The 16792-nt window shown below is 43.8% G+C and overlaps 1 protein-coding gene across 5 annotated transcripts in view; it reads left to right on the top strand.

Moving 5' to 3' along the window:
• Nucleotides 1–16792, top strand: part of ACER2 (alkaline ceramidase 2) — a 38568-nt gene that overhangs the window by 13659 nt on the left and 8117 nt on the right. For 4 of the 5 annotated variants that reach the window (XM_044939802.1, XM_006070888.3, XM_006070890.3 and 1 more), the window contains exons 2-5: nucleotides 1858–1972; nucleotides 2700–2841; nucleotides 10300–10437; nucleotides 14613–14750. In XM_044939802.1, the coding sequence (XP_044795737.1) occupies nucleotides 1897–1972; nucleotides 2700–2841; nucleotides 10300–10437; nucleotides 14613–14750 (494 nt within the window). In that variant the 5' untranslated portion in view covers nucleotides 1858–1896. Of the gene's footprint in view, nucleotides 1–1857; nucleotides 1973–2699; nucleotides 2842–10299; nucleotides 10438–14612; nucleotides 14751–15448; nucleotides 15886–16792 lie in introns of those variants that run through there. The other variant, XM_006070889.3, reaches the window with a different exon arrangement.

Below are 16792 nucleotides of genomic sequence, written 5' to 3'. Positions count from 1 at the left end.
TGACCCCTCTCTCACCCCTTCCTCACTGGTGTTGTGCATTTAGACCCAGCTGTTGTTTAAACATTCTGCGCATCTCCTCTTCCCTGCATGCCCAGTCCTTCCCGAGGAGCTCCTTACTCCTCAATTAGAGGTGAAACTTTAAAAGAAGCTGACTATCCCTAACACTTCATACCTTCTGGGATGGCCTTATTAAACAAACAAAGCAAATAAAAACCTCAGAAAATAAAAAGTGTTGGCAAGGATGTGGAAAAATTTGGACCCTTGGACCTTGCTGGTAGCAGTGTAAAATGGTTCAGCCTTTGTGGAGAATTGTCTTGTGGTTTGTAAGTTAAGCACACAATTACCACATGATCCAGCAATGTTAGCTTGGGGGGATATAACTCAGAGAATGGAAAACAAATACTGAAAACCTTGGACATGAATATTCATAGCAGCATTGTTCACTGTTAAGGATACTGTAAGGACATTGGATAAACAAAATGTGGTATCCATACAATGAAATATTACTCATAAAAAGAAAGTATTGCTACCTGCTACAGTGCAGGTGAACCTCCAAAGCAGTATGCTGAGTGAAAGAAGTCAGACACAAAAGGTCACTTATTGCATGATTACACTTTGATGAAATATCCAGAATAAGTAAATTTGTGGAGACAGAAAACAGATTAGTGGTTGCCAGGGACTGGGGAAAGGGAGGAGGGGAAGTGACGGCTTCATATGTATGAGGTTTCTTTTTGGAGTGATGGAAACATTTCAGAACTGGATAGAGGTGATGATTGCATATTACACTTGCTTTAACTGCTGCTGATCTACACACTCCTAAAATGGTTAATTTTGTTATGTGAATTTTACCTCAGTTTAAAAAAATCTAGGGGAAAAAAAGAATTGGCTATGACTCCCCCTAGTTAAAAAAAGATAGACAAAAAGAAATTAAAAAAAAATTAGAGGTGAGATTCTAGAGTTAGGTTGTCCAGTCTGGTTTTTTAAAAAAGCCAGGTGACCTATGAAGAGATAATAGACTCAAATCCAGTCTGAAAGATAAAATGATGCCATTTTAAAGCTACAAATTTGATCTTTACCTAAAAGTAGGTTTGGCTTAGGGTGAGAAAACTGACAAGGGGTAAATGAGGAAGGCACTCCCTGCCTTCACGTGGGCCCAGGACCTGGCTGGCAGAAAATTATGGGGGGCTAGAACAAGTCTGGTCCTTCTCATTCTTCATGAAACTATTCTCTTAAAATTTTTTACCATTATTTAGTGCAGGCCTTACCTTTAAAAATGATTATTCAGGTAAATTAGGATGCTTCATAATTGGGCAGAAAAAGAGTCGTTGATTCTTCACATCAAGGGAGGACTCTGGGCAGTTTCAGATGGCAGTGTGTGTGTGTGTGTGTGTGTGTGTGTGTGTACATACATGCTCAGTTGTGTCTGACTCTTGGTGACCCTACAGACTATGACCTGCCAGGTTCCTCTGTCCATGGGATTTCCCAGGCAAGGATATTGGAGTGGGTTGCCATGCCTTTCTCCAGAGCACCTTCCCGATCCAGGGATCAAACCCAAGTCTCTTACATCTCTTACGCTGGCAGACATTGGCAGGCAGGTTCTTTACCACTAGCGCCACCTGGGAAGCCCCAGTCTTTTCATAGCTGCGCCTACGATCACAGAGGCAGGAAGTATCCCCCTAAAATGGTTACTAAAGAACTTGTAAGTTTCCCTAGTTGTGAATTTTTTTTTCTTGTTAAAAAAAGATGTATGGCCGCATTCATCTCCATTTACAAAGGACATACTGGGAACAAGCTGCCTTACGTTTTGCCCTTTTACTTAATATTCATCTTCTCGTTTTTCATCCCCCCCGCCCCCAGATCAGCAACGTCTTGTTTTTCATCTTACCGCCCATCTGCATGTGCTTGTTCCGGCAGTATGCAACGTGCTTCAACAGTGGCATCTACTTAATATGGACTCTCTTGGTTGTAGTGGGTAAGTGGATTCGTTTGTGAGCATGGGCTGAAAGGGAGGAAGTGCAGCTCCACACACTCCCTGACCCCTTTGTAAACCAAAGTCACTCTGACGTCCTAACAAACTTTTATGTTGTTTCCTGGACTCCAGAAGGAGGACTCTTTTGAATATGGGCTTGATGGCAAGGTTGACTGTAATTATCACTTAATTGCATGGAGAGTTCATTTATATAATAGTCACTGGTGCTGTGCCAGTGCACTTTTATGTGAACTTCTGAGGAAAGTCTTGTGAAACAACTGTATTCGAATGAAACCGTGGTTTCTAAAGGACTAAAATTAAAAAAAAACAACAACAAATTCTAGATGTTTGATCCTTGGTAATTCTGGGAAATATTTGTATAATTTTTATTTCCTTCCACAGGCAGATTAGGAATTCTTAACTGTGAGAGAATGTTGACTTTTGGTTGTGTGTTCCCAGGAAGGCTCAGTGGATGAAGACACAGTGAACTTGTGCAGTTATTAAAGTTCTGATATGCTGGTGTTTGGGCCCTGCTTCACATCCTCTTTCTAGACGTGAAGTCTGTAAGCCTAGATGGTGTAGGTTTCTTCCTTCAACTTCTTTTCTCAGAGAGAGTGTGATTTGGTCATTTCGGTAGTCGTTTATGAAAAGGCTGTCCTTAATCTGTGTGTTGAATTTGTGAGTCTGTTCTTCTCTGTGACCTTTTTTTATTGGCTGTAATTGATTCTAGGAATTGGATCCGTCTACTTCCATGCAACCCTTAGTTTCCTGGGTCAGATGCTAGATGAACTTGCAATCCTTTGGGTCCTGATGTGTGCTTTGGCCATGTGGTTCCCCAGAAGGTATCTACCGAAGATCTTTCGCAATGACAGGTAAGCTTGTACTAAATCTTTGCATTTATTATGCAGTACCCCATATGACAATGTATATATTAACAAATATCACACGCTACTGAGTCTAACCTAGTGATGAGCTTTATCATATATTTAATATCCACTGATTACACTGTCAGAGAAAAAATTCTGCCAGATAAAAGAGGTAATTTTAGTATACTCAGGGAAAGAATGTATCTAATGTTCATTAGGAACACAAACTCAAATATCTCGCTTATTGGTACTGGCAAAATTAGAAGGTGCAGTGGGGGAGAAAAGACTGAATGGTTGTTCAGAGACCTTTGATTTCCTGCTAGAACATCTTCTTGGGTGCGACCCAGATCCACTACTTTTATATATTTACAGTAGAATGCACACTGAGGAATTGGTTCCTGGAGCTACTGAATATTACCGTAGATACTGTAGTATTCAAATTGTGTCCGTTTGCTTCTGATGAGAGCTACACGCCAACACACACACATATACATACACATTCAAGCCGAAAACCCAGAATTTTAGGAAGAGATGCCTTTTAATATCCATTGTGTTATGCTTGTATGGTTATTTATCCAGTAAATAGTTTATGGACACTTACAATGAAGTTTTCTAGGTGCTAGAATTTAACAGTAAACAAAACGGCAAGGTCTCCACCCTAAGTGACTTATATTGAAGTTGGAGAGATTATGAATCAATAAATAAATAATATAATGTTAGGGTGTGAAAGTGCTATGGTGAAAAATGAAGCCAGTAAGGGGGTCATGGTGACTTGGAGTGCTGACTTAGAGTTTGGTCAGGGAAGGTCCTTTCTGAGGCACTCTTGTTAATATCTGAAGTAACAGAAGACATCAACATCATAAAGATGAGAAATGCTCCTAGAAACATATGACCCATACATTTCTCTGTACACACTGTTTTGTTAACATATATACAGATAAATGGGCTTCCCAGTTGGTGCTAGTGGTAAAGAATCCGCCTGCCATCGTTGGCAGGAGACACAGAAGATTCAGGTTTGATCTCTGGGTCAGGAAGATCCCTTGGAGGAGGAAATGGTAACCCACTCCAGTTTCCTTGCCTGGAGAATACCATGGACAGAGGGGGCTGGTGGGCTACAGTCCACGGGGTTGCAAAGAGTCGGACATGACTGAGCATGCATGCACGCTATATGGATAAATAATCTAAAAATATGGATTCAATCAAGTAAGCTGTGTGTTCCCATGGAGGAGCTATACTGGAAAAATAAAAGAGTTCAGTGTCGTTTTCCTGGTACCCTGAGTGGGACTAGGAGTGATGCAGCCATTAGAGATGCAGGCTGTTTTCTATGGATGGAGGTGGAGGAACATCCGTGAAACATGCTGGCTTCAAAAAGCACATTGCAGAACTGTGTGTGTGACACCCTCATTTTAGAATGAATGAAGCCTCTTGACTGTATGTCTTCAGATATGCACAAACATGTCTGGAGGGTAAGGAGCTGCTACCATTGGGCTATTCTTAGGAATGGGAGTGGAGAGAGAACTTTCACTTTTACCTTTAATCTGTACTGTTTTACAATTTTTTTTTACAAACTGCATGTATTAATTTTTAATCCTAAAAAATATATTATTAAATGAGGTAGAAAGAAAACACACTTTATTCATTCATTCATTCATTGGCTGCACTGTGTGTCTTGCCCCGACAAGGGATTGAACCTGGGACCCGGCAGTGAAAGTGCTGGGTCCTATCCACCGGAGCATTAGGACACTCCCAAGAAAACATACTTTAAATGGATTAGCTGTACAATCTTCATCCTGGGCAGCAGGATTTCAATTAAATAGTATTGTCTTTAAACACCAGTGAGCAAAAAGAAGTATCTTCAAGTGGAAAGGAAGCTGTTCCTGGTCTTAGATGAAATATGGTCTCCCTGGTGCAGAAACCCTCTCCCGAATGCAGGACGTGTACTTTAGAAATCAGAGATAGCCTAGGCCAACCTGCTGCGTTTCAGTTGTGTTTCTTGTTTCCTTGTTCAGCTTCAGGAGAGATTGAGGGGATCAGAAAGCTGCCAGAGGAGGAGGAACGTGGAGGTGGATGCTGCTCAGCAGGGGCACGAGGTGGCTTGACCAGCAGGGATGTTTTGCCTCCGCCTGAGTAACACACCCCTGACCTTTTGGCTTTTCCTGTTGTTTCCAAAGATGCCCACCAGTTACTTACTTCCATGCTTTCCGGGAACATGCTTTCATTGTATTGAGAGCTAAGGAACCACTTTGTTCTTAGATCTGAGTGTACAAGCCCTGGGATCAGCGTGAGAAGCTGACAAATTGGGAATAAGGGTTTTGTTGTTTCTGGTGCTCTGGAGACCTGGGTTTGAAATTCCACTGGACATTGTTTAATGTGTTCTTAATAGAGAATCTTGTTCTTTTCTTGTTTCTTGGTGGGAGCAAGAGAGAAGAAAATGGGGCAATGCTGTGGTAACAGAAGCTTACCAACTTTAGTAACGAAACACACTGTGAGGCAGGGCGGTCTGCACTGGGGACCTTTCCACGCCCTCACGCAGCTGCCTCTCTCAGGGGAAGCTGTGGACCCCCTGTCTTCAGTTTAGGGAGAGTCCGTGGAGGCACTGAGAACCCTCTGTGTCTATATCCCTGGCTTTGCAGACCACCTGGGTTTGATTCCTAGATTCCCTGTTTTAAAAAAAACAAACGTATAACTTGTTTTGACTCTTGAGGTTTCTGTTCGCTCATCTGTAGAACTGGCTGACTAATAGTGTTCACCACAGGATTCTTGTTAGATGATCCTGCAAAGCAGTTCATAGAGCACTAAGAACACGGTGAGCACTCAGTCAGCTTTCATTCTTAACAACGGCACATGGAGATTGCTGCCCAGTATTTGAGGTGTGCATGCTAGTTGAAGGATAAAAATGAACATTGATCATTTTCATGAGCAAAGGAAGAAAAGGTTACTGTTATAGGAGAGGTAACTCACTGTAAATAAGGATTTCAGCTGTGTCTGTGGACTTTCATTTTGCCAGTGGTGTGGACGGCAAGAAGGCAAGAAGGCCAGACTGTTTAGCGTGGACTTCACCTCGTGATGTGGGAACAGGCAGCATCTCTGGCGTGGAATGGCATGCCAGACCAGAGATCTCAGGGCAACACCAGGAATTCTGCAGGCTGAGGATTGAGTGGTTAGCTGCCTGAACTTGTATGATAGTAACCATTTCTCTCTCCCCAACCATCCCACCTTTTTTTTTTTTCTTTTTCTCGTCTAGACTTTGCTGGAATATTTCTGAGAACCTCTAAGGGGACTTCTTTGGTGGTCCAATGGTTAAGACTCCACACTCCCAATGCAAGGGGCACAGGTTCAATCCCTGGTTAGGGAACTAGATCCCACATGCTACATGGTGTGACCAAAAAAAAAAAAAAAAAATTAAAAAAACTAAAAAAACTTAGTAGTGGTTCCAGTGTGAAATTTCTGGAGAAGAGAGGGGATTGTGTGTTGGCTAAGTGACTTTGGATCAGACAGATCTAGATTTGAGTAACAATCCACTTTTTCTTCTGCACTCTGGTACCTCATTTTGCTCACCTATAAAGAAGAGATAGTAAAAGTATGTAACTCAGGGGTTAGAAACATATGTAAAAATCATATAAAGTATATAGCATAGTGTCTGTTACAGAGTAAACACTCACTAAGTGCTAGCAGTAATTATGAATGGCTAATACAGATAAGTGTTTTGAAGATAAAAAATATGCAGAACAGCAGGGAAATGTAAATAGGAATTGTTGTTGTCTAGTCACCAAGTCATGTCTGACTCTTTGCAACCCCATGGACTGCAGCATGGCAGTCCTCCCTGTCCTTCACCATCTCCAGGAGTTTGCCCAAGTTCACGTCCATTGAATTGGTGATGCCATCCAACCATCTCATCCTCTGTTACCCTCTCCTCCTGCCCTCAGTCTTTTCCAGCATCAGGGTCTTTTCCAATGAGTTGATGCTTCGCATCAGGTGGCCAAAGTATTGGAGCTTCAGCTTCAGCTGAATAGGAATAGGAAAAGTAAATGGGAATAATTGGTGGGATTTTCTAAAAAGGGCTGTCTTTCATCTTGCCTAGAATGTCTGAGGAATTGTTGGGATATGCACTCAGCTGTTGCTGGTTATTAATAATTTGACATTTCTGTTTTTTTTTCTAGTTTGACATTTCTGTTTTGAGAAAAAAGCAAACTGTTGTAGGCTAATTGTATCCATTTTCTAAAGAATTTATCCTGCTGTGGTCCTTATGATGTTTTGTCCACAAAATCTAGCGGTAGTCCTCACCTTACAATCCAGTTTATTTTTTGAATCCTGAATAGCAGGGATGCAGGCTGGGATCTGCTTGTCCTGCTCTCTCTGCTGGGTGACTTGAGCTCATCTCAGACTCTCTGGGCCATATCAACTCCGTACTTAGGAAATGACAGGGTTGGACCTTCCAGGACCAAATGCTGGAATCCTGTGAACATCAGAGGCTTGTTCTAAACAGGTTATGTTTTAGTTATTGTTTAGTTGCCAAATTGTGTCCAACTCTTTTGTGATTCCCATAGACTGTAGCCCTCCAGACTTCTCTGTCCAAGGGATTTCCCAGGTGAGAATACTGGAGTAGGTTGCCATTTCCTTCTCCAGAGGATCTTCCTGACCCAGGAATCGAACCCATGTCTCTTACACAGAAGGTGGATTCTTTACAGCTGAGCCACCAGGGAAGCCCATTTTAGCCTTAAAGGGGAGTTTAAAGCAGTGAATCTTGTCCAGGGATGTATCTATCCCATGCCAGCCATCTGGGGAGTTTGTGGACATGTTTTTGGTGGTCACAGTAATGGAAAGTTTTATCATCCATAAATTCCATTTCACTTCGGAAGAGTAAAATGGGCATTACCAAATGTTTGATATGAAAAAAGGGGCTAAAGGGCCTGACAGGGTTAAAAACCATCTCTTTAAAGGCAAGCTAATGATAACAATAGTAACAGCTTTATTATAATAATATGATGATGATGGTATTGGGTTGCTGGATTTGGGTTTGGGGAATACAGGAAGAAGGTGTGCTAAGGGTTTGCCAACCTTTTGTTCAGTTTGAGCTGATCATGGGTTGCAAAGTTGAAAACAGGACCAGAGGCAACAGTTGGGGATGTTTAGAGAACACCGTGTGGGGCCCCTCACCTCCTGGGTTTTCCCAGCTCTCTCTGTCCTCAGGGCCTCTGGTGACTCTGTTGGCTTCTGCTAGTTGCAGAACCATGCATTCACACGGTGTCTTGGTTGGCTGAGCCGCCTTCCAGAAGCACATTCCTCCACACCCTCTGGGCAGCAGTAGGGAGGTGTCTGCCCATGTTCCTCTTAGAGAAAGCATGTTTCATCAAGCTCACTGCCTTTGAAATCTTTGGCAAGACTACAGAGAGCCTTTTTGATTGCAGCATCGGCTCAGTCGACTTTTCCCTGAGTATGACATTTTCAACAATAATATTATTTAAAATAACATTTATTCTCAAATCATGGTCATGAAAACAGAAATAATGGATTTCATTAGCACACACCATTGTATCAGGCACTGTGTTGAGTGCCTTAATGCTTATAAGAACACTGCAGGGCAGGTGTCTTGATTTTCATACGGAAAACCTGAGGCTTGGGGAGTTTTAGTGACTTGCCAAAAATCCCATGGGCTGCTAAGGGATGGAGGCAGAATGTGAACGTACAGGGGTCTCACTGGACACGTGTGCCCTGACTCACTCTGTTCTGTGTCTGGGTCCTAAACCTTCGGACACAGGGAGGTGGTACAGTTTGAAAGTATCTGAATATGTGTTTGCTGTGGTTGTTATTTAGTCGCTCAGTTGTGTCTGACTCTTTGTGACTCCATGGGCTGTAGCCCTCCAGGCTCCTTAATCCATGGGATTTCCCAGGCAAGAATACCAGAGTGGGTGCCATTTCCTTCACCAGGGGATCTTCCCGACCCAGGAATCAAACCCACTCTCCTGCCTTGCAGGCAGATTCTTTACCAGTGAGCCACCAGGGAAGCTCATAATTATGTGTTTATCTAATCTAAATGACCAAAAAGCCTTGACATATCATGGAACCTCAAATCCAGTGATAGAGTTACTGGGGGTTCCCCAGGGGCCAGGCGCACGGTGGGGACCTGGGGCTGTGTGACGCTACTGTACTCAGGCCAAGCTGCAGACTTCTCTAGTAGCTGAAGGATGCTGGGGCCAAGGCCGGGAGAAAAACACAATTCTCCTGAGGATTTGCTGCCTGGATCCTTTCCCATGTACATATATTTTCCCGCTGGTCAAAGTTCAGGGCTACAATTCCTGTTCATTCCAGTCAGAAAGTTGGCAGCTTGATCAATGATTTCCTGAGCCTTGATGATAAATGGTTTTCCTCTTTACGAGATACACTTGTATTTTGAACGTTTCTGTGCACTTTGGTTTCTATCTAATGGAATTTCATTCAAATGAGTTTCCTAATGGTGACGCTTTCCAGGGCTCCTGGCCAAAGTAAATGGTGCTAATGAGGAATAACAGAAACTTCAGGAAAGTCATGTGCCCCTAAGTTTCAGTCATGGATATGGGCCTTTGAGATCCTCTAGTCTAGACCAGATAGGAAATTTATAGATAAGAAAGCAGAGTCCCAGGGAGAAGGAAAGCAATGTGTCCAGGGTCACGTCGCCACTTGTAGCTCTTTCCACTGAAAGCACCTTCACTGAAGGGCTGTTGTCAGTTATTTTTGATTCCAAAGGATGGTATCAGTTATTTCTCTAACATTTCTCATGTCTGAAACTTAACACAAAATTCCAGTGCATAAGAGACTGTAGATTGTCAGTCAATACAGATGCCAGGATTTTAGACTTGTGCGCTAGACACATGGGGCATTTTTTTTTTCTTTTAATCTAGGATGCTTTATGGTTTGTAAATGATCTGTTTTTCTTATACATGTTCATCTTGTAGAAGAGGGGTGGGCAGACTACATCTTTGGCCACATGGGTGACTTGCATGTTTTTTGCAGATTAAGTGTTACTGTTGCAGAGTCATGCCCATTTGCTTACTTATTGTCTACAGTGGCAGGGTTGAGTAGCTGTGGCAGAGAACCTATGACCTGCAAAACCTAAAATATTCACTCTCTGACCCTTTGCAGTAAGAATTTGCCCAAACATGCTGTAAGACACCTGCGGGGAAAAAAAATACAGAAAAGTACTGCTAAAAATAATCAAGTATTCACATCTTATCCTTAAAGGCTCAGGTTGATTATAATTTAACCGTTTTCATAGCTAACTATTTTGAAAATTTCTGATTGTTTCCTAAGGATGAATTCCTAGAAAAACTGAGCCAGTGTGGGAGAATGGTTTGCAGGCTCCTGGTACTTTGTGTGGAATGTCTTTTGGGCTTGCCCTCCCAGCATCAGTGCCTGTACTCTGCTAACATCCAGCAAACAAACACGACCCCCTTTGCTAATGGATTTGGTTTGCTTACACCCTTATAGGGGCAGGTTCAAGGTGGTGGTCTGTGTCCTGTCTGCAGTTACAACGTGCCTGGCGTTTGTCAAGCCCGCCATCAACAACATCTCTCTGATGACCCTGGGGGTTCCCTGCATGGCGCTACTCATTGCTGAGCTCAGGAGGTGGGTAGCAGTCTTCCTCCCTGGCCCTCAGGCTGTCCTTGGGATAGGAACAAACCAGCTCTTGGTTCTTTTACTGCCTTTGAAGAGGAGTTACTCCTCACCCCTGACTTGTGGATTAGGATCAAGTTGGATGGTTTGGTTCAAAATATTAATCTCGTTTTTAGAAAGGAGGGAGGAGTATAAGCAATATATTCTAATGATCCAAAAACTAGCTTACGAGGAACATCTCAGGACCTGGTGAGTGCCTAGACCAAGCTGCCTGGAGTCAACTCTGCAGAAAGGAGGATGTTGTTGTTGTTTAGTCACTAAGTCAGCCCCAAGGACCATAGCCCGCCCTGCTTCTCTGTCCATGGAATTTCCCCGACAAGAATACTGGAGTGCGTTGCCATTTCCTTCTCCAGGGGCATCTTCCTAATTCAGTGATCGAACCCATGTTTCCTGCTTTGGCAGGTGGATTCGTTACCACTGAGCGACCAGGGAAGCCCAAAAAGGAGACTGGATGTGTTCATATGACAAGAGTAAGAAGAAAAGCAAAGTCCTAAAGAGACTATTGTGTTTATACACAGAAGGAAAAAGAAATGAATGAATGTATACAAAGCAGCATTGCTACTTTCCCTGAGGCTTAGTTTCTTTCTTACAACCTATCAAGTAAAGCCTTTTACTGTTCGCATAAACATTTTCTTGTGTCAAGTTGTATGTGCAGAGTTCAGGTTGATACCCAGACACATTATTGGATTGGCCAAAAAGTTCGTTTGGGTTCTTCTGAAAAGTAGTTTAGCTCTTGTGTGTGTTTATGACTGTCTTATTCAGCCCCAACTAAAACACATCTAAATCACTACCCATATTGTAATACTCTTTGAAAATGCTTTTTCTCTGTACCACTTTTAGAAATCCACTCTAATTCATGGTTTATTGTCATGGACGCAGATGGTCTTAATTGAAATCTTGTATTTATCCCCCTTTGTGAGAGTTTCTCTGTGTAGGGTATAATCAGCTTTCTCTCACTCTTTGTTTTGAGTGGAGACATATATGTTTTCTACCATTGCTTTGCCTCTGGGGGTTGTTTTGATTATCAGCAATACCAGGCAAGGTCAGAGGTGGTTGGTGAAGGGCGATATAAACTTGCTGGCCGGCAGTGGAAGGACTGTCCTGTCTTGTCTTACTGGCTTTGAGTACCCTTCATGGACCTGGGAAGGAAGAGACCCATTTCAGAATACTGCTGCTGCTGCTGCTAAGTGGCTTCAGTCGTGTCCAACTCTGTGCGACCCCATAGACGGCAGCCCACCAGGCTCCCCCGTCCCTGGGATTCTCCAGGCAAGAACACTGGAGTGGGTTGCCATTTCCTTCTCCAATGCATGAAAGTGAAAAGTGAAAGTGAAGTCGCTCAGTCGTGCCCGACTCTTAGCGACCCCATGGACTGCAGCCTACCAGGCTCCTCCAATCCATGGGATTTTCCAGGCAAGAGTACTGGAGTGGGTTGCCATTGCCTTCTCCTACTAACAGAGCTTAAAGCTCTTTGGAAAACCATTAAATTGCCGATAGAGATATCTGAATGGATTTGTGATAGTCCAGTGACGCTGGCTGATGTTAGGCCTGAAGTCAGTAGAATGTTCTCCACTTAGCTATGTTTCTTGAGAATCCACTGCAATCTAGTTTTCATTATAACTCCAGAGTTTCATGTTTTAATCTATAATTTTGTTCAAAACTGGCTAAAGAAAGGGAAACTTTTAAATTCATATTAGCTAAACAAGAGCAAATCAAGGGGCAGATTTTATAGAATAAATAAATTCTCCTTCACAATTGTGATCTTTAAGCAGGGAAACATTTTCCTTTAATACTCTAATCCTTTTAAGTAATTACAAAGGAAATAATTTCTATTCTATATTTGAAATTTTTTACCCCTGAAAAGCCAGTTATCATTACAGCTAATTAGTCTTCATCATTACCTTAAAAACTTGCAGCATTGTGGAAGTATTCCTCCTTCTATCTCTAGGATCTGTCTTTCTACTTACTGATTATCCCCTCCATTCTCCATTTCTTATTTTACTCCTGTAAATTGTCTACTGTGTCATCCCTCTCTCTCTGAAAGATCCTTCCCATTAGCCTGTTGAATCTCTCCCATTGTCTCTAACACCCAGCCTAGCCTCTATTACCTCTGTCTCCAGCCATCACCCTTAATCTCTCATCTGTCACAGCCACGCTTATTTAAAAGGTGTCTCCATCTCTTTCCTCTCATTTATTCTTCAAGCTACTCTAACCTGGCTTCTGTGCCCACTTTGATACCCAACCCCCTCTCGGTTGTACATCCACTGATCACTTTTTAGTCCTCCTGAATCTCACTTGTTCTCCCAGCTCTCTGTACAATTCACCCCCTCAACCCTGGAACATTCTTTCCTGTGATTCCTATGACACCACATTCTTTTTTTTTTTAACCAGTTCTGCAGCAGCTCCTCTTCAGCCCCTCCTGAGAGCGCCTTCTTTTCTATGTACCTGTCCATGCAGGGAACCCATAAGGTACACCCTAACCTCTGTTTTTCTCTCCCTACACTTCCCTAAGACTTCTCATCTACTCCATGCCTTTAATTCCTGTACATATGCTGAAGAGGAAGGGAAAATGGAAATTGTTCATCTCTGTTTTAGTCACTAAACTGAAAAGCAGTCACTAATGTGGTGGGGCTCTATAAATTTTTTCATAAATCTTTTCAAGGGCTACATATAACCCTCCTACTGACAGGGCTTTTCAGGTTGTTTTCTGAGCAGGTCTTTCTGAGCCTGCTGTCCATCCCATATTCACTGATGCTTTTGCCCATGTTTCCATCAGATGGCTGGGAAACGTACCAGGAAGTCAGACTTTAGACACCATTAACTTGTTCAGCAAACATGAACAGATAACATTTGCATAAATATGAAGGGGTCATATTTATGTTAGACACAGACTCCTGCGAGTGAGCGAGCTGGACTGACTGGGGTGCAGGCCTTTGAGGGACAGAGACACCAAAGGATGGGTGGAAGGACCCTCAGCCACCAACTGCCGAAGTCACCCTCTTTGTGAGCAATTTGGTAATAAGGAGCTATTGGGGTTTGTTCAGAAACCCTTTGCCCCAGGGTGTGGAAGAGCTCATTCTTTCTTTCAGGAGTACCAAGAGCCTCCCTGAGCCTGACACCGTCCCAGGTGGGGGAGACAGGCTGGAGATACATAAATGAAGCACAGAGGTTATCGGCGAGGCTGTCATTGCTACAGAGAGAAATAGAGGGAAGAAGGTGATGGGGGCTTGGGGGTCACTTAGGAGGTGGAGATAAGCGGTGTGATTGTTAGGAACAGTGCTCAGCAAAGGGCTCACTGAGGGACATTTGAACACAAACTGGGAGGTGGCGAGCCCCGTGGCTATCTGGGAATAGCATTCCAGGAGACCGAACAGCCAGTGCTAAGGCTTGAGCAGCGAGCCTGGGGTTTTGGAGGAATGGCAGAGATTGCTGCGGGGTTTGATGAGCAGAGGCAACGTGGGGCAGGTAGGGAGGAGCGGGTGGAGCACAGAGGGAAGCCAGCAGCACACTGGGCCTCCTGCCACTGTGAGCACTTTGGCTTCCCTCTGGGAAAAGGGAAGATGTGGGAGGCTTTTGGGCAGGGCGTTGAGAGGTGACTGTAGGAACAGGGCAGATGGAGGTGGTTGCCATAACTCAGGGGGCTTGGACCCAGGCAGTGGTGATGGAAAGAGATTGGATTTGAAATATATATCACTGAGCAGATGAGTTAGATGTAGGGTATGTGAGAAAGAGAACAATGACTCCAGAATTCTTGGCCTGAGGTCCTTCCCCAAGGGGGCCGGGAGGAGAATGGGTATTGAACAGAAGAAAGGATCAGGAGTTCTTTGTAGACATGTGAAATTTAGATCAACACAGACCATCGGGTGGACGTGTCATAATGTGATGTGTGGTTTGCAAGTCTGGAGTTAAGAAGAGGCCTGGGTGAGGAGTGTGGCTTTGTGAGCCATCGGGGTATATATAGTGTTTATATCCTTGAGCCTGTGTGATGGGGCATTGGGTGGGAACCCTGGTGCCAAGGGGCCAGGGAGGATTAGGGTTAGGGGCTGGGGAGGTGTGAGGAGGCAGAGAAGTGACCAGTGAGTTCAAAGGAGACCAGGACGGACACGAGCTGTTCTCTGCGTCTCTGGCAGGTGTGACAACGTGCGTGTTTTTAAGCTGGGCCTCTTCTCCGGCCTCTGGTGGACCCTCGCCCTCTTCTGCTGGATCACCGACCGGGCCTTCTGTGAGCTGCTGTCGTCCGTCCACTTCCCCTACCTGCACTGTGTGTGGTGAGCCGCGTCGTTGGGGGCAGGGGGTGGCGAGGCAGGGTCTATGCTGTCTGTCATCACTCTGCTCTCCTGCAGGGCGCACGAGTGTGCACAGGAGATGGAGCAGAGCCTGGGGCCCCCTCTCTTCACACAGACTATCGGACGTCTCAGGGAGCAGGCTTAGCCGGAACAGACAGACCTAAATGTCTATGCTTCATGTCTGTGCTGTCTCTTACCTCTAGCTCCATTATCAATGCAGAAAGGAGCTTGGAAATCGAAGCTGTAACCTGAGCTCTAGCTAGACCTGCAGGGTAGGGGAATGTGGGGAAGGCTGGGGACAGATGTGACGTTGGGGACAGGACAGTCCCAAATCGGAACCAAACACACCTGAGCCTGAGTGACCAGCTTGGGCTTCACAGATCACCTGGGGACAGTCTCACCCATTCATTTGACAGGTGGAGACACAAGTCCAGAGAAATAAAAGTGAATTGTTATGGATCGCCCAGCTGGTTACATAAAACCAGCTCAGGAGCTTAATCATGGGGAACATGATCAAGCATCTATAGCTTTGAAGGCTCAGGATGCACTGTTAGGTTAAGAAAAAGGTTACGAAACAGCATGCAGAATCCTGTCCTCAGAAAGCAGAGGAGGAGTAGTTTTCTTCCTGGGAACTGCTTCAATTCCAAACCTAGTATCACCTTTCCCTCTCTGTCCTCCAGGAATTCTGATCGTGAAGATATCAAGGGACAAGAGAATTTTTTAGAGTGCTCCTTGTAAGTTGAGAGCACCCAGGGAGGAATTCTAGTGGTAAGGAGTTGTTAAGACTTGTTAGATCCAGATTTGGAAGAAGGCTGACCTCTATCAGGGGATGCCTAAGATTATTCGATTTGAAAGAATTCTCTTGAATTCCCTGGGATGTTTGAACTTGTGTAATATCTACCATGAGACCTAAGCTGCTCTCAGATTAAGACTTGGGGACTTCCAGATTTGTTCACTGAAGGCAAAGCAAAGCAGCTCATGCTGGGGATTCCAGTCTTAGGATCCATTGCCTGATATTTCTTCGGTTCAACCTCAACTCACATTGGTGAATTTATATACACTTCATACATCTGAGTTATAATTTACAGATTATTAAATGCACAGATTTTATGTAGTCTGCTAAGTTTTGATAAATGTATCCACCTGTGTAAAGAGGATCTCATTCAAAATATAGTACTTTCTTTAAAAAATTTTTATTTTGTCTTTTGGCTGCTCCACATGCAGCATGTGAGATCTTAGTTCCCTGTCTAGGGATTGAACCTGTGTCCCCTGCAGTGAAAGCTTGGTCTTAAGCTGTGGACCACCAGGGAAGCCCCTGGTGTGCTTTTAATTGATCCAAGTTCCTTTATCACAGAGTGATTTAAGTAAAATTCAAAAAGTAGAGTGTAGTAACTTTGGTTCAATTTGTTTCTAAATTTGGTGTACTTTGAGTTTTTTTCCCCCTAAAGTTGAACAATTTTCTGGGATTTCCCTGATGGTCCAGTGGTTAAGATTTCCAGCTTCCATTGCGGGGGGCGCAGCTTCAATCCCTGTTTGGGGAACTAAGAACTCAAATGCTGTGTAGTGTGGCCAAAAAACAAACCAAAGTTGAACCTTTTTTTTTTTTTTGGTTCCAGTTATAGTGATATATTTATTTACTACAACAAATTTAAACAACAGGGAAGTATAGCAAGAAAGGCTTTTACAATTCTAATTCTGTCCAAAGAGAGAGAACAATTGCTAACAACCTAAAGTATGTCCTTCCAGGTGTTTAGTTCTCTAATTCTACTTTTAAAAACAAAAAGTTTTTTGTTTTTAAAAACTACACATGATGCCTGGAAAATGGGCAGCGGAGCCTGGTAAGCTGCAGTCCATGGGGTCGCTAAGAGTCGGACACGACTGAGCGACTTCACTTTCACTTTTCACTTTCATGCATTGGAGAAGGAAATGGCAACCCACTCCAGTGTTCTTGCCTGGAGAATCCCAGGGACGGGGGAGCCTGGTGGGCTGCCGTCTATGGGGTCGCACAGAGTTGGACACGACTG

Source organism: Bubalus bubalis, chromosome 3 (genome assembly GCF_019923935.1).
Source record: "Bubalus bubalis isolate 160015118507 breed Murrah chromosome 3, NDDB_SH_1, whole genome shotgun sequence".
NCBI lineage: Eukaryota > Metazoa > Chordata > Mammalia > Artiodactyla > Bovidae > Bubalus > Bubalus bubalis.
This window is presented reverse-complemented; position numbering and strand designations above follow the sequence as displayed.